Source organism: Saimiri boliviensis, chromosome 11, assembly GCF_048565385.1.
Source record: "Saimiri boliviensis isolate mSaiBol1 chromosome 11, mSaiBol1.pri, whole genome shotgun sequence".
In the NCBI taxonomy this organism is placed as follows: domain Eukaryota; kingdom Metazoa; phylum Chordata; class Mammalia; order Primates; family Cebidae; genus Saimiri; species Saimiri boliviensis.
Genome location: NC_133459.1, coordinates 53,028,637 through 53,050,212, shown reverse-complemented (window position 1 = coordinate 53,050,212; position 21,576 = coordinate 53,028,637). Strand labels below are relative to the sequence as shown.

The 21,576-nt window shown below is 51.1% G+C and overlaps 1 protein-coding gene across 3 annotated transcripts in view; it reads right to left on the bottom strand.

The window, feature by feature from the left end:
* Nucleotides 1–14,823, bottom strand: part of ACOT11 (acyl-CoA thioesterase 11) — a 60,819-nt gene extending 45,996 nt beyond the window's left edge. The window contains exons 1-2 of one of the 3 annotated variants that reach the window (XM_039473561.2): nt 14,562–14,823; nt 13,712–13,801 (exon numbers count right to left, since the gene is read on the bottom strand). Coding sequence is in view for 1 of the 3 variants with exons in the window: in XM_003921521.3 (XP_003921570.1) it covers nt 14,562–14,594 (33 nt within the window). In the remaining 2 variants the exon portion in view is untranslated. Of the gene's footprint in view, nt 1–1,116; nt 10,097–13,711; nt 13,802–14,561 lie in introns of those variants that run through there. The other 2 variants (XM_003921521.3, XM_010348654.3) reach the window with 2 other exon arrangements.
* Between the last annotated feature and the right edge of the window lie 6,753 nt (nt 14,824–21,576).

Genomic DNA, 21,576 nt, shown 5'->3' with positions numbered 1-21,576 from the left:
GAAACAAAGAGCTTTCTACAGGACAGGGTTGTCCAAGAATTGCCTTCGCAGAAGCTCAAAGATCCCTTTCCGGAAATCTATGACTGCTATTGATCATGCACCTACTGTATGCAAGGTCTCGTTCTTGCGGGCTCTTTAATTCTCACTCTGAAGCAGGAAACCTCATTCCTTATTTTACAGATGAGACAAAGGAAATGGACAGGGAACAAGGAAAGGGCCACCCATGCACTCCTGGCCAGTAAAAGCAAAGAGGAGATTGGACCTGGGTCCTTCTGACTCCAGAGCCTAGCAGGAGTGCAGCAGAGAGGATGTTGGCTGGAGAGAGATCAGGTCACCCAACAACTGAGACTCCTGATACACAGGCTGGGACTTTGGACACCCTGTCTCAGTTGCCTCCCGAACTCCTACCTTCTGTGCAATAGAGCCTGTGGGAAAAGAGCTCACTGGAGAAGTGGCTTCTGACCTCAGGATTCCACCTGGGCAGCAGGATCTGCCAGGTAAACGGTATCACTGCCTCCACTCCCCATCCAGAGGGCTTGCCTTCCTGTTTGCCCAGCCGACGACCAGTCTGCACAGACACACCTTCTCCTTGCCTTGCTGCCTGGAAGCTCTAATTCAGTCATCAAAAGCGAGGGGAGGGTGAGGACCAAGTAAACTCAGAGACCTGGGAGGGCCTGGGGTGGTGTTGGGGGAAGAGGGTGCTGAGATGCAGGGCTGTGCTTTTCCCCTCGGGCTCTCTTCAGAAAGGGGTCCTCCCCTGCCCGCAAAGTCATTTAATGCTTGGGCCCCTTCCTGTCCCATGTTCGCCCTGCTCTCAAAGCCCGTAGGCACACCTACAGATCTGATCTCTTCACACGCTTTCTCTGTAATGCCTGCCATGGCATTACGCTACCTGGCATGAAGCAGGCTCCAGTGAGAGGGCCCATTACCACCCCCCACATCCCTGTGTTACGAATGAGGAAGCTGAAGCTGGGGAAGAGAGGCGGTCAAGAACCAGCCAGAGTCTTCCGGCTTCAGACCCTCCCACCACTCCAGGGCTATATCCCTGGAGAAGAAAAAGAGCAGTTGGGTCCCTCCACGCCCTCCCTAAAGGATCAAAAGAAAACTCAGACCCACCTGCTTCAGCTCAGCCCAGGTGTGGAGCTGGAAACCAGAGGCTGCTTAAGGGAAATACCAGGGCCACTCCCCTTCCGACCTCTGACCCAGTCCAGGTCTGGGACAGGGCCACACCTGGGCAGGGCCACACCCCCAGGGGCAGATCACAGCCTATTGCAGAGGACAATAAGGAGTGGAGAGACCTGAAATTCCCCACCCCAGCAAGCAACCTACTATGGTCCTCTCTGGGCCACAGCCCAGGTGCTGTTAGCCAAGCGCCAACCCACCACGCTTCTGAATAACAGACGAGATAAGACTGCACACAGCTTTCTCTTTTTTTCCTTTTTTCTTTTGGAGACAGGGTCTTGCTCTGTCACCCAGGCTGGAGTGCAGTGGTGGCATCATGGCTCACTCCAGCCTCTACCTCCCAGGCTCAAGCAATCCTCCCACCTCAGCCCCTTGAGTAGCCGAGTAGCCGAGACTACAGGCACGCACCACCACACCTGGCTACTTTTTTTTTCTTGAGATGGAGTCTCGCTTTGTTGCCCAGGCTGGAGTACAGTGGAACAGTCTCGGCTCACTGCCACCTCTGTCTCCCAGGTTTAACCGATTCTCCTGCCTCAGCCTCCCAAGTAGCTGGGATTACTGGCACGAGCCTCCACGCACAAAGTGCTGGGATTACAGGCATCAGCCTCCACACCAAGCCTAATTTTTTAAATTTCATTTTTAGTAAGACAAAGTCTGTGTTGCCCAGGATGGTTGGGAACTCCTGGGCTCAAGGGATCCTCCTGCCTCGGCCTCCCAAAGTGCTGGGACTATAGGAATGAGCCACTTCACCTGGCCTGTGGAGTTTTCTAGACTGTAAAATAATACACACATATGGTAATAAGAAACTCCTTAAGGACAGGGGCTGTGTCTCATGTGTCTCTGGAATCCTAGTGCACCCTTACTAAGCACGTACTAAGTTTCAGGCCTTTCTATACATTATATAAAATTGCTTTGTATCCAAAATATCGTTCATCCTCACCAAAACCCTGTGAGGGGCAATTATTCCTCCTGCACATAAAAGGGCACTGAGGCTTGGGTTATAAAAGGGCACTCTGCTAGTGAGCGATGGAGCTGAGATTTTGCTTTTCTCAATACCAAAGCTTGCTCTTTTTTTTTTTTTTTTTTTTTTTCCTGAGACAAAGTCTCATTCTATCACCGAGGCTGGAGTGCAGTGGAGCAATCTTGGCTCACTGCAACCTCTGCCACCCAGATTCAAGCAATTCTCCTGCCTCAGCCTCCGAAGTAGCTGGGATTACAGGCACCTGCCATCGCATCTGGCTACTTTTTGTATTTTTAGTAGAGACGGGGTTTCACCATCTTGTCCAGGCTGGTCTCGGACTTCTGACCTCATGATCCACCCGCCTCAGCCTCCCAAGGTGCTGGGATTATAGGCATAAGCCACTGCACCCAGCCCCAAAGCTCTTTCTATTCACTGGGCTGCCTCTCCAAAAGATGCTTAAGCCAGGTGCACCTGGCTATAATCCCAGCACTTTCAGAGGCCAAGGTAGAAGGATCACTTGAGGCCAGGAGTTCAGGACCAGCCTGGGCAACATGACAAAACCCCATCTTTAGAAGAAAAAAAATTTTTTTAATTAGCTGAGTAGCCAGGCATGGTGGCTCACGCCTGTAATCCCAGCACTTTGGGAGGCCGAGGTGGGCAGATTGCCTGAGGTCAGGAGTTTGAGACCAGCCTGGTTAACATGATGAAACCCTATCTCTTTAAAATACAAAAATTAGCCAGGCATGGTGGCAGGCGCCTATAATCCCAGTTACTCGGGAAGATGAGGAAGGAGAATTGCTTGCACCCAAGAGGCAGAGGTTGCAGTGAGCCAAGATCACACCACTGCACTCCAGCCTGGGCAACAGAGTGAGACTCTGTCTCAAAAAAAAAAAAAAAAAATTAGCCAAGCGTAGTTGACACGTTGTTCTTTTGGTCGCTAGGTCAGGTGTATGTCTGTCGTACCAGTTACTTGAGAGGCTGAGACGACAAACTACAGCAGGAAGATCACTTAAGCCCAGGAGCTCAAGGCTGCAGTGAGCTATGATCACACCACTGCACTCCAACCTGCACAACAGAGCAAGCCCTTGTCTGGAGAAAACAAAAACAGATGCTTAATAATTCATATCCACTGACATCAATTAGTTAATGCATCATTTGCTGATGACGAATTATTACTACGGAAGAAGCCCTAGGCAGGATATACATATTACATGGACAAAGGGGTCAGGGAGGGTGCCCTTAATTCCCTCCTCATTCCTCTGTGGACCTGGCTCCTTCACACCTCTCACACACAGGTGCCTCTGCCTAGATCATGCTTCTTAACCCAGAAAAGCTTTTAGGGCCAACCTAACCCATCACCTCCTCCAGGGAGCCCACCCTGACCACTGGGCTGGTGAGGAGCTATCATGGTGCTTCCCTCTGTCACATCCTGGCTCTCTCTGACTCTCCATCAAGCTGAGGGCATCTGAGGACAGGTCTAGTCTGGCTCATCCCTGTGTCCCCAAAGTGTCAGACTCTGGCTTGCCCCAGACCATCACTGCCCAAATGTCACCTCCTACTTGCAAAGCTGCCCCTGGGAATGGCAGGAGCACACAGGCCTGCAGCCAGGGAGCTGGCAGAGGACCCAGCCAGCAGCACCATCTGTCCCTGGAGCCACAGGACAGAGCAGGCATAAGGCAGAGGTGTCAGTTCCTTGGCTCGGCCAGGTCAGCCCAGGACAAGGAGAAAAGCCACAGCACCGAGGGCCCCTGCCCAGCTGGAGCTTGAGGTCAGACAAGGCTTTGAATTCTCCAACTAGACCAAAGTGGCTTCATACCAGAGCCTTGGTTTTCTAATCTGTAAAGCCAGATAAATACCAGCAGCCTTACAAAGCTGTCGGGAAGTTTAAATATGCCTGACACTTAGTAGGTCCTCAACAGAAAAGTTCGCTTTCACTATCTCATCTGGCCAACTGACCCTGCCATTGAACCACTGAGAAAACTGAAGTTCACACACACACAAAAAAGGAACAGATATTCACCATGGCCAATTACGGGCCAAGTTCTACATTTTCAACATCTCTAATCCTGTCAACAATTTGGCATGACCTGCAGGGAGAGACCTGGTTCATATGAGGAAACTGATGCCCGCAGAGGTGAGGTGAGTTAGTGCCTCTAAGGCAGGCCCCTTTTGGTTGTCTGGCCGAGCGATGAGCAGCTCTCCGAAGGCTCCCAGGATGCCAGCTTGGCCCCACTCCAGCCCAGACACAGGTGAGGGGCAGTGGGCAGCCTCCCTCGACCCTGAGGTGTGTGGGGTGGGGTCAGCTCAGCCTGGGACCCTGAATCTACACTGTCAGTGTGCGAGGGTGGGCAGAGGAGGCTGGGATGGAGTGGGCCCACGTGTAACAGTGAGGCCACTTTCTGGGAGCACAGAAGTTCCAGATACCCCCCCAGCCAAGACAGGGGCTGTAAAGGGGGACCCAGTCTAGCAGATGGGAGCTCTGAGTCTCTTGCCAGCTATGTGAACCCAGGCACATCATCTCACTTCTCTGTGCCCCATCTGTCCTGGGGGCTGAGCCTTTCATCCATTCCCTGTTGTGAGGAGTTGGGGTGAATGGGGAGGCAGCTGAGACCTTCAAGTTGCTGGCCGCATAGACAAGAGGAACCATGATGATGTGTTTTCCTGGGTCACTGAGCCCAGCGTGCAGGGACTGTATACCTTGGCACTAATCCTGGGGACCAAGGAGTGCTCATGGCTCTCACAGGTAGGCAGGACAACACGACTCACAGCGCTTGAAAGCCCAAACTCAGCCTGCAAGGCCTGGACCCCCAGCCTGCAGGTCCTGGTAGCCTCCCCTCAGCCTCTGCCAGCTGTTCCTTTTGCTCCCTCCACTCCAAGTGGAGTGAGGAGTGAGCAGCAGGGGCTGCTGGGTCCCTATTCAGCTGCTCAGATACACCAAGTTCGCCCCAACCTTGGAGCCTGCAAATAGATACTGTCCCCTTGGCTGGAATGCTCTTCCCCTAGATCTTCCCCAGGCTGCCTTCTCAGCTGCTAGGTTTCTGCTCAGCTGTCATCCGCCCAGAGAGCTCTCCCTCGACCCCCTTATCATTCTCTCACAGTTCCTTGTTCTCCAGACCATCTCAATTTAATAACAGCAATGCTACTTACTAGCTGTGTGATCTCAGGCAAATTACTTAACCTGTCTGTTTCCATTTCATCTTTAATACAGGCACAATTAGCTACTTCACAGAGTTGTTAAAAGGAATAAATGAGTTAATGCAGGCATGGCATACAGCTAGCACTTGTATGGCATTTCCTCTCACTACTACTATTCACAGCACTTACTACAGATTTTCATCAGTGTTGATTTGAATACCTTCTCCCTATCTCTCCTGCACTAGCTGCCCGCCCCAGGAGACAGGCTGCATTGCAGTCCACTGCACACCCAGCACCTGTTACATGTTAATCCCCCAGTACAGTGAGTACCTGTGGAGGGAACAAGTGAAGTGTGTACCACATCCTGAGGAAGCATCATTAACTCTAGGGACAGGCAAGATGAGGACTCAAAGGGAAAATGAGAGCTGAGCTGGGTTTTGAAGGATGAAGAAGAGTCCTCCACTGAACAGGGAAAAGTTGAAACCTTTTCATGTGAGATCTGGAATAAATCAAAGATGCCCACTTTCACCAATTATATCCAACATAGTACTGGAAGTCCTAGCCAGAGCAATTAGGCAAGAGAGAAATGAAGGGCATCCAAATTGGAAAGAAGGAAGTCAAATTGTCCCTGTTTGCAGATGTCATAATCCTATATATAGAAAACCCTAAAGACTCCACTAAAACTAATAGGAAAAAAAAACTGGTAGGAATAATAAATTCAGTAAAGTTGCAGGATACAAAATCAATATACAAAAGTCAGTAGTCTTCCTATATACTAATAGCAAACTATCTGAAAAAGAAATCTGGAAAGCCATCCCATTTACAATAGCTACCAAAAAAATAAAATACCTGAGAATAAATTTAACCAAGGAGGTTAAAAGCCAGGAGTGGTGGCTCATGCCTGTAATTCCAGCTACTCAGGAGGCTGAGGTGGGAGGATTGCTTGAGTCCAAGCTTTTCAGACCAGCCTGGGCAACATAGCAAGACTCTTATCTCTTAAAAAAACAAATCTTCAGTGTGCACATGGGTAAATAAAAAGTAAAAAAAAATTTTTTTTTTTGAGGCGGAGTTTCACTCTTGTTACCCAGGCTGGAGTGCAATGGCGCGATCTCGGCTCACCACAACCTCCGCCTCCTGGGTTCAGGCAATACTCCTGCCTCAACCTCCTGAGTAGCTGGGATTACAGGCACTCACTCACCACCATGCCCAGCTAATGTTTTGTATTTTTAGTAGAGATGGGGTTTCACCATGTTGACCAGAATGATCTCGATCTCTTGACCTAGTGATCCACCCGCCTCAGCCTCCCAAAGTGCTGGGATTACAGGCTTGAGCCACCATGCCTGGCCTGTAAAATTTTTTTGTAATTTTTTTTAACAACAACAACAAAAAATAGACAGGTGTGGTGGCACATGCCTGTAGTCTCAGTCTACTCATTCTACTTGGGAGGCTGAGGTGGAAGGATCATTTGAGCCTAGGAATTCATAGCTGCAGTGAGCTATGTTCATACCACTGTACTCCAACCTGGGCAACAGAGGGAAATACTGTCTCTTACAAAATAAATAAAGGAGATAAAAGATCTCTACAATGAAGGCCAGGTGCAGTGGTTCCCGTCTGTAATCCCAGCACTTTGGGAAGCCGAAGTGGGTAGATCACCTGAGGTCAGGAGCTCAAGACCAGCCTGGCTAACATGGTGAAACTGTCTCCACTAAAAATACAAAAATTAGCCAGGCGTGGTGGCATATACCTGTAATCTCAGCTATTCAGGGGGCTGAGGCAGGATAAGCACTTGAACCCAGAAAGCAGAGGTTGTAGTCAGCTGAGTCAAGACCACACCACTACACTCCAGCCTGGCCAACACAGCAAGACTCAGTCTCAAAAAAAAAAAAAATCTCTACAATGGAAACTATAAAACATTAATAAAAGAAATTGAAGAAGATATAAATGAAAAGATCCCATGTTCATGGATTGGAAGAATTAATGTTAAAATGTCCATACTACTCAAAGTGATCTACAGATTCAATGTAATCCCTAACAAAGTACCAATGACATTCTTCACAGAAATAGAAAAAACAAGCCTAAAATTCATATGGAACTGTGAAAGACCCCAAATTGTCAAAGCAATCTTGAGCAAAAAGAACAGAGCCAAAGGATCATACTACCTGATTTCAAAATATACTACAAAGCTACATTAATCGAAACAGTATGGTATTGGGATAAAAACAAATAATAAACCAATGGAACAGAACAGAGAGCTCCAAAATAAATCTACACATTTACAGCCAACTGATTTTTAACAAAGGTGCCAGAACACACATTAGGGAAAGGACAGTCTATTCAATAATTGATGTTGGGAAAACTGGATACCCACATATAGAAAAATGAAATTAGACCCTTATCTCTCACTGCATACAAAAATCAACTCAAAATGAATTAAAGACTTAAATGTAAGACCCCCAAACTATGAAACTGCTGGAAGAAAATATAGGGGAAACACTTCATGACATTGTGCTAGGTAAGAATTTTTGGATAAGGGCTCAAAAGCACAGGCAACAAAAGCAAAAATAGATGTAATTTCTTTTTTTTTTTTTTTTTTTTGAGACAAAGTTTCACTCTTGTTGCCCAGGCTGGAGTGCAATGGTGCGATATTGGCTCACCGAAACCTCTGCTTCCCAGGTTCAAGTGATTCTCCTGCCTCAGCCTTCCAAGTAGCTGAGATTATAGGCATGCATCACCCTGCCCAGCTAATTTCGTATTTTTAGTAGAGACAGGGTTTCTCCATATTGGTCAGGTTGGTCTCGAACCCCCGACCTCAGGTGATCCACCCACCTCGGCCTCCCAAAGTGCTGGGATTACAGGCATGAGCCACTGCACCCAGCCGACATGATTTCTTTATACTAAAGCACTTCTGCACACAAAGGAAACAATCAACAGAGTTAAGACACTACCTACAGAGTGGGAGAAAATATTTGCAAACTATACATCTGACAAGGGGTTAACACCCAAAATATACGAAAAACTAAAACAACTCAATAGCAAAAATAAATAAATAAAACTGGCAAAAGACCTGAATAGGCATTTCTCAAAAGAAGATATACAAATGTCCAACAGGTATATGAAAAAAATGCTCAACATCACTAATCCTCATGGAAATGCAAATCAAAACCACAATGAAATAGCACCTCCCACCTGTCAGAATGGCTACCATCAATAAACCAGCAGACAGAATGTGTTGGCAAGGGCTTGGGGAAAAGGCAACCCTTTGACACTGTTGATGGAAATGTAAATTGGTGCAGTCATTATGGAAAACAGTATGGAAGTGCCTCAAAAAAATAAAAATAGAATTATGATCTAGCAGTCCCACGACTGGGTATATATCCAAAGGAAATGAAATCAGTATGTTGATGAGATACCTGGACTCCCAGGTTTAATGCAACACTCTTCACTGTAGCCAAGATATGGTACCAAGTGTCCATCAATGGATGAATGGATTTTTTAACTGTGGTACAAAACCGGTTGTGGGGGCTCAAACCTGCAATCCCAGCACTTTGGGAAACCAAGCGGAGAAGATAGCTTGAGGCCAGGAGTTCAAGATCAGCCTGGTCAACATAGAGAGAACCCATCTCTACAAAAACTTTAAAAAAAAAAAAAAAGCTGGGCACAGTGGTGCACACCTCTAACTCCCAGCTACTCAGGTGGCCGAGGCAGGAGGCTTGCTTGAGCTCAGGAGTTCAAGGCTACAGTGAGCCATAATTGCACCCCTGTACTCCAGCCTGATGACAGAGCAGGACTCCATCTCAAAGAAAAAAAAAAAAAAAAGTAGTGTCTATACACTATGGAAGACTCTTCGGCCATAAAAATAAATAAAATCCTGCCATTTGCAGCAAGATGGATGAACCTGGAGTATGTTATGGTGGCTTTTTTGTTTGTTTGTTTTCTTTTGTCTTTGTTTTTGTTCTTGTGTGTGATAGGGTCTGGTTCTTTTGCCCAGGCTGGAATGCAGTAACTTCAGCTCGCAGCAGCCTCCACCTCCCGGGCTCAAGCCATCCTCCCACCTTAGCCTCCCAAGTAGCTGGGACTACAGGCCCATGCCACCACACCCAGCAATTTTAGTGCTTTTTTTTTTTTGTATAGGCGAGGTTTTGCCATGTTACCCAGGCTGGCCTCAAAGTCCTGAGCTCAAGCGATCCACCCATCTCAGGCTCTCAAAGTACTGGGATTATGGGCATCAGCCATTGCCCCTGGAGTAAGTTATGTTAAATGAAATAAGGTCCAGGCACAGAAAGACAAATACCACATAACCTCACTCAGATGTCGATCTTAAAAAGTTGATTTCATGGAAATAGAGTAGAATGCTGCTTTCAGAGGCAGGGGTTGTTAGGGGGGATGAGAGATCTCGGTCAGAGGATGCATAATTACAGACAGGAGGAATAAATATCAAGAGACCCATTATACAGTAAGGGGATGTAGTTCATGACAATATATTGTACTCTTGAAAATGCAGAGTGGCTGTTCTGCGTTATCACCGAAAAAATGGAAACTATGTGAGGTCATTCATTTGTTAATTAGTTAGATTTAATCATAACATAATGTATACATACTTCGAAACATGTTGTACATGATAAAAACAGAGAACGTTATCCATCCATTTAGAAAAAGAAATTTTTTTTTGAGACAGAGTCTTGCTCCATCACCCATGCTGGAGTGCAGTGGTGCAATCTTGGCTCACTGCAACCTCTGCCTCCCAGGTTTAAGCAAGCACATCCGGCTTATTTTTTTATTTTTAGTAGAGATGGGGTTTCTCCATGTTGGCCAGGCTGGTCTCAAACTCCTGACCTCAAATAATCCACCTGCCTCAATCTCCTAACATGCTGGAATTATAGGCATGAGCCACCATGCCCGGCTCATTTAAAATTTTTTTAATGGGGTAATCATTCCTTTATGCTATGCCTGTTAAAATAAAATTTTGGAGGGAAAAGAAGAGTCCTCCAGATAGATTAAAAGTGGGCAGGGCGAGGTGGCTCACGCCTGTAATCCCAACACTTCAGGTGGCTGAGGCCGGTGGGTCACCTGAGGTCAGGAGTTTGAGACCAGCCTGGCCAACATGGTGAAACCCCATCTCTACTAAAAATATAAAAATTAGCCGGGTGGGCCGGGCGTGGTGGCTCAAGCCTGTAATCCCAGCACTTTGGGAGGCCGAGGCGGGTGGATCACGAGGTCGAGAGATCGAGACCATCCTGGTCAACATGGTGAAACCCCGTCTCTACTAAAAATACAAAAAATTAGCTGGGCATGGTGGCGCGTGCCTGTAATCCCAGCTACTCAGGAGGCTGAGGCAGGAGAATTGCCTGAAGCCAGGAGGCAGAGGTTGCGGTGAGCCGAGATCGCGCCATTGCACTCCAGCCTGGGTAACAAGAGCGAAACTCCGTCTCAAAACTCCGTCTCAAAAAAAAAAAAAAAATTAGCCGGGTGTGGTGGTGGGCACCTCTGATCACAGCTACTCAGGAGGCTGAGGCAAGAGAATCACTTGAATCAGGGCAGCCAAGGCTGCAGTGAGCCAAGATCATACTACTGCACTCCAGCCTGGGCAACAGAGTAAGACTCTGTCTCAAAAAAGAAAAAAAAAGAAAGAAAGAAAAGAAACAGCCCCATCACCATTTCTGGAATAAAAAAAGCTTCTCAGTCCCACTGAGAGCTGACCTGGGCCAGGCTAGACCCGAGACTGGGTGGAGGTTCCAGACTTCCCAGGACCCCTGCTCACCTCCCATGAGGGCACCAGTGGATCCCTGCTAGCTCAGGAATGTGAGACTCAGTGTCCAGTATAGACTGACATCTTGGATGGGGAAAGGAAAAGAGCCCTCCAATGGGAGAGACAAGGACTGAATCGGGAGAGGAAAGCCTTTCTGGCACCGTGAGACTGGCACTCAGCAGTTCTCCCGGCCCCAAGCATGGCAGAAGCTGGTCACTTCATTCAATCGCCCACTCACTTGCTGGGTATCCAGGGGCAAGTCGGAGCCAGAGTCCCTGGATTCCAATGCTGACTGTCTACAGTGCCGCAGGACACTGAAAAGGGCCCCCAACCACACAAAGTGGGGCTTGTAGATTATCTAAGACCCCTTCTTCTGTTCCCAGTTTAGTCCCTATTAAAGACAGTTTGGTAGGGTTTGCTTTGTTTTTGTTTTTTGTTTTGGGTTTTTGTTTTGTTTTGTTTTGAGACCACTCTGTCACCCAGGCTGGAGTGTAGTGACACCATCTCGGCTTACTGCAACCTCCACCTCCTGGGTTCAAGTGATTCTTCTGCCTCAGCCTCCCAAGTAGCTGGGATGACAGGCATGTACCACCACGGCCAGATAATTTTCGTATTTTTGATAGAGAGGGGATTTCACCATGTTGGCCAGGCTGGTCTCGAACTGCTGGCCTCAACTGGATCTTGGGAGGCCAAGATCTGCCCATCTTGGCCTCCCAAAGTGCTGGGATTACGGGTGTCAGCCACCAAGCCCAGCTTGGTGAGGTTTTTTTGTTTGTTTTTGTTTTGAGACAAGGTCTCACTCTGTCATCCAGGCTAGAGTGCAGTGACGTGATCTTGGCTTACTGCAGCCTCCACCTCCCAGGTGGGCTCAAGTGATCCTCCCACCTCAGCCTTCCGAGTAGCTGGGTCTGCAGGCACACACCACCATGTTCGGCTAAATTTTTTTGTATTTTTGGTAGAATCAGGGTTTCACCATGTTGGCCAAGCTGGTCTCAAACTCTTGAGATCAAGCGATCCACCCGCCTCAGCCTCCCAAAGTGCTGGGATGACAGGGGTAAGCCACCATGCCTGGCCACCGATTGTTTGTTTGTTTGCTTGATTTTCATTAAAAACAGTTTTGGTACCAAACCAGAAAACATTCTCAAACCCTCTTGTATTTCAGAAGAACTAAGGAACTCAAGAGAAATCCAAAGAGATCTGCCGTCCAGGCAATGGTGCAGAGGTGGCAATCAAGGCCAGAGTGTTCTTAGCTGACAGGAGGCCACCTATGTCCTCCAGGGCCCAACATCCACTCCCAACACCCACTTCCACCCCCAGACTCAACAGAGGCAGGGCAAGGAAGCAAAATGCCAGCTGGGCTCGGACTCGGGCTATGTGGTCAGAGTTCCACTTCTGTACCTTCATCTGGCTGAGCCTCAGGTTCCTTAAGAGCTCAGACTCAGTGGCCAAACTGCTGAGTTCAAATCCCAGCTCTGCCACTTCCTACCAGTGTAAGCTTGGGCAAGTCACTTGCCCTCTGTGAGATTCCTAATCTGGGATACGGGAATGATGACTGTATCTACCTCATCGAGAACTGAGTGAGTTAATGTATGCAAAGAGCATGGCATGGCATGGTCAGAGCTGTGTAAAGATTTGTTACGATTGCCGGGCGCGGTGGCTCAAGCCTGTAATCCCAGCACTTTGGGAGGCCGAGGCGGGTGGATCACAAGGTCGAGAGATCGAGACCAACCTGGTCAACATGGTGAAACCCCATCTCTACTAAAAATACAAAAAATTAGCTGGGCATGGTGGTGCGTGCCTTTAATCCCAGCTACTCAGGAGGCTGAGGCAGGAGAATTGCCTGAACCCAGGAGGCGGAGGTTGCAGTGAGCCGAGATCGTGCCATTGCACTCCAGCCTGGGTAACAAGAGCGAAACTCCGTCTCAAAAAAAAAAAAAAAAAAAAAAAAAAAGATTTGTTATGATTGCTATCTCTGTAAAACGGTGTTAATGATAGGACCCTCCCCCAGCGCCTTGCCCCCAGTTACTAATGAGAATTAATGGGGGAAAAGTCATAAAGGGTTAAATATAACGGGGCACAAGAGAAGATACGAGCGGCCCCACGCACCTGGGAGACACACTGCCCTGTGCTCAGGTGACAAAAGTAAGGGGCCCTGCTACTCAGATCCCACCTTGGCCTCGATGCTGAAAAGCTGCCTGTCCCCATTCATTCATTAAGCATTCCCTGGCCTCTGGCTGCACCTGTCCCTGTGCTGGGTATACCAAGCCAGCCTCGTGTTGCTCCCTGGCTGGTGGGAGGGATATATGTGCCAGTCTAGCTCACGACCCAGTGTGAAAAGAGTCTAACACAGTGCCACGAGAAATCTGGGAAGGACTTGCAGAGGAGGCAGTGCCTGAGCTGAGACCTGATGCCTCAGAAGGAACTTGCCGGGGAGACAAGTGTGAGGAGGTGCAGAAAGGCTGCGGGTAACTGGCAGAAGACACAGCAAGTACAACAGCCCGGAGGAGAGAACAAAGGCAGGACACGGAGGCCGAGGAGAGGAGCTCACGATGGCTGAGGCAGAGGCCGCAGAGGGGTGGGGATGCTGGAAGGAAAAGGGAGGCGTGGGCAGGGGCCAGAGTGCCAACAAGAATGTGAAAGTCATCCTCAGGTAGCTGTCTGAGCAGGTGAGGAAGCAGCACACATACCTTTTAGAAGCATCCCTCCAGTGTGGAGAGCGGACTGAAGGGGGCTGGACATGGGATGGGGAAACCAGAGGATGCTGAGTTGAGCAGTGGCTGTGCAGACGGAGGGAGAGGATGGATAAGACATGTATTTGTTCCAGCCCCTTTAATAAAAGGCTTTTCCTGAAAACATTCTCAGAGGTCAGCCACACTACACCCGTTACAGCCTCTGCCAGTCTGTCCCGAGCCCATCTCCCTTGGCCCCTTCCATTGCCAGGCACTGCTGAGTTCTTGGGTCTCAGAACCTAATCTCAGCTCCAAAGTGCAGGGAAAACTTGTTTTCAAGGTCACCTTGCAGGACAGCTTTCCACAGCCCTCATGTGATCCCGCGCTTGCTCTCCCAAAGAGGTTCCGCTCCCCGAAAACGCCCACCTCGCCCCACCACACATACTCACACGCACACCTCACACCCTATCACTCCCACCAGCTCTGGCTTTGGGCTCCTGAGCGCTCAGCATGAAGCACCGCAAGGCCAGGGAGCTCAGACATCCCCCAGAAACATGCACAGAACTCCGCAGGGAGAAACATAACACCCGCAGGATAGAATTCCAAAGCCCAACACTTGCTGAAGGTGATTCCACTCAACACAGCCAGCCCTCCGGGGATCTGACAGCTCGTGGGGCTTATCTGGGGATGGCTGCTGGTAATAAAGCAGCCCAGGGGCTCTGCCATTTCTCCTTCCAAAGAGAGCTAGAAAACGGCCCGTGGAGAGTGTGAGGAGTTGCAGAGCGTCTGAGTTAAAATGGAAACGTCAATTTCTTTCTGGGTGCCGGGACTCCAGAGCCCTCCCGCTGCCCCAGCCCACCCTCCATACCCGTCGTAGGTGATTTCCAACATTCTGGATCATCGCACCACGCAGCCAGGGAAAGCAGCGCCCTCTCGAAGACACACGCTGGTCACCTGAGCAACTGCCAGGACTGGCTCCAAATAAAGCCTCTGGGCCTCTCCTGCTCCTCCTCCTCAGCTCCTGCCCGCCCTCCAGAGCCAGCTGTTATCACCCTGCTCCTGCCTCTCTTCAGACCGCCCTCTGCCCCCCTCCTCCTAGGAGCCCTGCACAGAAAGCTCCAGTGCCCGCCTAGCGGAGAGGAAGGACGGGGCTGCCAGCTAGGCCACAGCCACGTCAACGGGCCTGTGCCCGCCCACTGGGCACCCAGCCCCAGCCAAACTCCAGGCACCCCAATCCCAGAGCCCGTCATCCTGCCAACAGTGTCTCTTGGTTCTGCGATCACTTCCAGGGAAGGGGGTTGGGGGGATCCAGGTCCCCGATCCCAGCCAGCTGACATGCGAAACAGGCAAAACAGCCATGAGGCTGTCCATCCACAAGGGGTTAGCTAGAAGGTGGCAGGAGGCCAAGAGCTGCCAGCAACCTCTCGGAGAGATACCAGACCCACCTGCTAGGACTCCACCACTAGGAGCATGACCCACCAGCTCCTCAGCAACAGGCCACAGGCATTCAGCAGTTGCTAGTGGGGGACAGGTCATGCCCCTCACTTCCTTTAAATAGGCAGTGCGACTTTTCTAAAAGTGGCACCTGCCAAATTCCCCGATGGCCACGCAGGCCCACTCCAGCTTCTCTCCAGCCATCACCAACGGAGAGACCACCAGGGTTTTTCCTTCTCCCTCTGCCTTCTGCCCAGAGGCTTGATCAGGAGGTCTTGACACTCACGTTGGACTTAGGACAGGACAGTCAGTGCTTGGTGGCTAAGGAAAGCAGGAGGGTGGGGGTGGGGGGTGCGGGGAAAGGGCTCAGGCATGGGGGCCGAGATGGACAACTAGATGGAAAATAATAGCATGCACCCCATAGTAACCAAGCAACTGCAGTGTGCCTGGCCTCGGGCTGGTCCTCCTCCAACCCCACAGGGAAGATTCCTTAGGAAGGGTAGATGGCAGGTCCCAGGTGGCACAGCCAGTGAGCGCACAGCCCGGGTGGGACAGGCCAGCTGGGTTCCAAGGCCACGGCCAACCCTCCATCCTCGGGGCCTCTTGCTCATTCGCCTCAGATCTAATCCTGCTTCCCCCGGGCCTGTCTTGCCTAAGAGGCCTGGGTTCTCCTTTCACTAATGTACCATGTGACTCTAGGCAAGTTCCCTTCTTTCTCTGGGCCTCCCTGCTCCACCAGTCAAGGACTCCAATCATGTCCATCCCCGTGAGCTCAGGCCTTGCCCTCAAATAGCTTGTCAGTGGTCAGCCATTCTGTGTCTACAAATGAGAAATTAAAGTCACACCTTAAAGACTGCAGGATGGCCCATGGATGGCTCTGAGGATTGGGGCAATCCTGGAGGCTTCCTGGAGAAGGTAGTGCTAGAGCTGGCCTGAAGACTGAATGGGCTTGGATCGGCTGAGAAAAGGGGCAAGGTGGAAGGCCTGACAGGCACAGAACAGGAGGCAGTCACAGGCCATGAGGAGCATCATCCTGCAAGAAAGCTGTGAACCTGTCATGGAGGGCTCAAATGCCAGACACTAGGGTTTGGGCATCTAGGAGCCTCTGAGAATGACAGCATGCTGGGCATGCTCGATGATGAAAGCCACGTGAGGTAGACAGAACAGGTGTCATGGGACTTCCCTGGATGGTAAGAAAGCTAGCCCAAAGAGAGGCAGCTCACTTTACTGGGTCCCAAGATAACTTGACAGGCAGCCAGGCAATTTCAGAATCCTCCTTATGCAGAAGGAGGAGGAATGAAAACCCAGAGAGCTCCTGACCCTCAAACCTACCCTCTCTCCAGACAACTACAATGTCCCAGACTCACCAGATTCGGTTCACCCCAGCATCTTACAGATGGCTAAACTGAGGCCCGGAGGAAAGTGACTTCCCAAAGACACACAGTGAGGAAGCTGGCTAGAATCACACTCCTGACCTCAAGTCCAGAGTCCTGTCCATCCCACACACAGCAAGGCATGACATGAGACAGACTTCAGTTAGACTTATGAGAGGACTTCCAGAAAGGCTGAATCAATCTTAGTGTCAGGAACAAGCAGCAGAGAGCTAGATCTTTCAACAGGGCCCCCTCCAGCCCGCAAAGGCCCCTCTCCTCTCTGTGCTGTCTGTTACAGAGCTCGCTCCTGTGTCACCACAACCGCTCTGTGCAGTCTGTCACTCCCGGGAATGTTCCCATGGGTGTCTGCTTCCCCTTTCCAGTTTACCCAGGAGTCTCCCACGGGCTTGGACCACATCTTACTCATCTCTGTGCCCCTTCCCCTCCACCCTGCAGACTTGGACGCTATGTGCAGGAAGCATGAAACACCCATGGCTGGATCCCAGTCCTGGAACGGTAGACCAAGAAGAGGTCTGTGGTTCTCAAACTTGAGCCTGCACCAGCATCACCTGGAGGGCTTGTTAAAATACAAATTGCTAGAGGCCCTGTCCCCAGAGCTTTTGATTCCGTAGAACTGAAGTAGCACCCAAGAATTTGCATTTCTAACAAGACCCCAGAGGATGCCAATGCCGCTGGTCCAGGCACTGCACTTGGAGAACCAGGAAGCTAGGCCACCCTCCCATTTTACACCTGGGGAGAATGAGGCCCAGAGATTTTTTTTTTTTTTTTTTTTTGAGACGGAGTTTCGCTCTTGTTACCCAGGCTGGAGTGCAATGGCGCGATCTCGGCTCACCGCAAACTCCGCCTCCTAAGTTCAGGCAATTCTCCTGCCTCAGCCTCCTGAGTAGCTGGGATTATAGGCACGCGCCACCATGCCCAGCTAATTTTTTGTATTTTTAGTAGAGACGGGGTTTCACCATGTTGACTGGGATGGTCTCGATCTCTTGACCTCGTGATCCACCCGCCTCGGCCTCCCAAAGTGCTGGGATTACAGTCTTGAGCCACCGCGCCCGGCCCAAGATTTTTTTTTTTTAACAGTCTTACTCTGTCACCCAGGCTAGAGTGCAGTGGCTCAATCTTGTCTCACTGCAACCTCACCTCCCAGTTCAAGCCATCCTCCTGCCTCAGGCTCCTTATTAGCTGGGGCAGCAGGCATGTGCCACCACGCCTGGCTACTTTTTGTCTTTTAATACTTTTTAGCAGAGACGACGTTTCACCATGCTGGCCAGGCTGTTCTCGAACTCATGACCTCAAGGGATTCACCCGCGTCGGCCTCCCAGAGTGCTGAGATTACAGGCGTCAGCCACCGCACCAGCCAAGGTCCAGAGATTTTAAAGGCAGCACTTGACAATATGTCAATGTCATCATCATAGTCACTGTCATTATAACCCTGTCATTATGGCCCTTTCCAATCCCCAGCACTGTGCAAACACAGCATGTACCTTACCGCCTTTGGGCTTCACCTTAAAAGGAAGATACTATGATTATTATTGTCCTGCAGAGGAACAAATGGAGGCAAAAGTATTAAGTCATTTGTCCAAAGTCACATAGCTGGGAAGGGAACATCAGGGTTTGAACCCTAATCTAAGTCCAAAGTCCACAAGTTTAACCATCACCTTCCACAACCTGCTTACAACTTATGCTGACCAGCCAAAAAATTATCTAGGGGCTCTGAAATCCTGCAAGCTCATCTCTAATGTGAGAGGAGCTTGTGGTGCCCACAGCCCAAAGGCCCAGTCCCTGAGTGGGCCTCTGGGGTGTCTCGCATCTAGAGAAAGCCTGCCTCTTCACACCTGTGAACCCAGACGATTTTCTCTTTCAAACACTCATTTTCCCAAACTACAACCTTCTTCACCTGGCCCCATGGATCAGGCCTTTCTGGCTGGAGGTCAAACATCTGCATGAATTCTTCTGGTCCATGTCCCAACTCTACGTCTCCACTCAGTGACAAAACACAATGAAATGCTCCCTATTTATATTCCACAGTGATTCTGGGTTGTCGTTGTCAGGCATAGGTTTGTCTCTCCATCCAGACTGGGAGTTCACATGAGCAGGAACCTCTTCTGAGTCATCTGAGTCCCCAGCACAGGGCTTCCCCAGAGGAAGGCTTTATGACTAAGTGAAGAATGAATGAATCAATGAATCAATGAATGAATGAGTCTAAGGGCAAAGGAAGAAATAAATGAGTGAATAAATAACCAAACTCCCAGGAATTCCCTCTGCTGGGTCTTTGGCCCTCCCAGACAGGACCACAGACTCTCTGGGGAGGAGGGACTTCTGACACCATCTATACCAACTTCCACTTTCAGTACTGCCCTAGCCAAAATCCTACATGGGCCAGAACCTACAGCTCCACACATACACACACCTAAGAGCCAGAGGGTCGTGCCATGATGGTGGCTCTGGGCTGCTCAGAACAAGGCTGCTCGTCTCTCTAGTCCTCCACTCAGCCCTGGCCTCCCTGTCCAGACTTCTTTCTTCTGATCCCCTCATGCTATGAATAGTACTGCCTACTGCTCCCTCACACCCCTGGAGCTCCCTTTGTTTCTGCTGTTCCCCCCACCCTGATGCTCTTTCAATAAGTCTATATCCAAACCCTGCCAGCCATCAAGGCCAACTCAAATGCCACTGCCTCCAGGAAGCCTTCTAGGCCCCTCCTAAGTGGAATTACATTCTCCCTCTACATGCCCCAATGCCTGTGTGTGCGTGTGTGCACACACACACATACACAGACACACACACTTAACAGCCCTTTCTCAGTGCATTTTCTCTTAAACTGGACTGATTTGCGCTAATTTCCCGTTTTTGACCTTGAGCTAGCTGGCATCAGAGATGGGACTGACTCATCAGAGTATTCTGGCCCCCTCCCCCAAACACTCAGGGCCTTGAATATAGATGCTCAGTAAGTGTCCAGAAAATGAATGACTGTGGAATTAACTGCAAAAGAATGGAGGAATGTATGAGAGAGTGAATGGAAGTAAAGGCATGCGTAAATGCACGCTCGTGAATGAGTGCACGCAAGAATGTCCTCATCCCCTCCTGTTCTCCACACTAAAAACTCCCAGTAACTCCTGCGAGGAACACCCCTTCTAGGGGCACCTTAGGCATGGCAAGACAGAATAAAGGAATTTGTGGGATAAATGCAGGGGAGGGGGTCGAAGGAAGGACAGAGGAAGGAGTTAGTGATAACAGCACTAACTTTGAGGAAGTGGAGGTGACCCGGCCTCAAAGCCCGGCGCTCCTCAGGCCGCATTTCTCTATGGAGAAGCTGGGGCAAGGAGAGCAATGAGAAGCCCCGGGAAGGGGGAAAGACGTGTCCAGAGGTAAGACAGCCTGGTGGGGACGGAGAGCAGGAACCCCAAGTCTCGGAGGCCAGATTCAGGAAGGATGAGCAGGCTGTGGGGCCCAGCCCTGAGCTCATCCTGCATAGGGGCCTCAGATACGCCCTCCCTCTCCCTCTCTCAGCACCTCCCCCTGTGGAGGCTGGAACCCCCTCGCTGGCCCAGCTGGCCGTCTGGACCCAGCCGGACTTCCCGGATTTGGCCCTGGCTCTCGAATTGCTCACAACAGGGGCTAGCGTTCCTCCCAGCAGCCCCGACCCGAGTGAGTCAGCACTGGCTGTACCCTCGGGCCTCCGAGTCCTGCGCCCCCAGGTCCTCTCCCGGGCCCGCCTCTGCCGCGCGCCGCGCCGGGTGACCCCAGCCCGCCCCGACCCTAGGGAGAGACCCGCCCACCCCAGCGTACCTCCCAAGGTGCCTCAGGCCCCAGCCCGCAAGCAAGACAGAGCGAGGCGGCACCTGGCTGTCGGGAGGCCAGCGCCGGGGTACAGGCTGATCTTCCCTGGCCGCGTGCTGAAGCGGAGGAGGAGCCCAGGAAACGTGGCCCTTCCCCGGCGGGGGGCGGGGAAGGGGCTCTTACCCAAAGGACAGGAGGCTCCGCCTCGGCGGCGTGCAGAGCGGGGGCCGGGGGCGCCTGCTGGGGGCGTCCGGGGAGCGAGTCTGCGGGGAGGGGCTCAGAAACAGGCCCCCAAGTCCTGGGGCCCAGCCGGGGGCGAGAGGCGGCTGGCCGGGCTGAAGGGAGGCGCGGAGGCGGCGGCGCGGGAGAGTTCCTGGACGGCTCTGCCCCTCCCCGTCCCTCCCCGGCGCGGGTGCGGCGCCCGGGCTGCCCAGCCTGCACATCACACGGGCCCGGGCCCGGCCGGCGCCAGGCTCCCCGCCCGCAAGGCGTCCATCCCCGGGCGCTGGGCACAGGCCGAAACCGGGCGGCCGCACCAGGTAGGATTCGGGTGGACTGCCCCTGAGCCGCCTCCTGCGATTCGGAGCCGGCCACTCAGCCTTCCACTGGGGTATTTGCTATTTGTTCACACCTTGACTGAGCACCTACTATGTGCCAGGCTCTGCACTGTGTCCTGGGATGAGATTCTGAGCAGGACCCACTGTCCTTGCCCTCATGGGTATTGATAGAAAGAAAAAAAAAAGTGGATAATTTTGCACAGCACAAAGCAAATGCATACCACCCATGATGTCCTCACTCAGAGAGAAGTTAGACTAGAGCTGGCAGATGCAGACGCGGTTGGTAAGAGATGGTGGTACCCCTCCTTCCCCGCCCCGCCGTATGTATTGTTATGTAAGAGATGATATGAAATCTACAATATGTGATCACTGGCTCAGAGGAGCCGCGCAGAAAAATCAGTGTTCATGTTTGGGATTTAGGCTTAGCCAGCAAACTTGGAAGGAGCCTGACAAAACACACCGGTGGTCGCTTCTAAGAAGGAAGGGAATCCCCGGGGGAGGAGGCACTTGGCAGGAGGAGAGCATCCCACACGCCAGGACCAGGAAGCCGGAGGAGGCTAGACATTCCGGGCACCCACAGAGGTGGGCACCTGAACTCGGTCTGCCCCAGCCACTCTGGGAGGAAAAGGGCAATTTATGTACAAAGAGAGCAGCTGTGCTGAGCTTGGCCACCTTTGGGCCCAAGCAGCCTCCTATGGAGGGCCTCTGAGTATAACAAAAACTG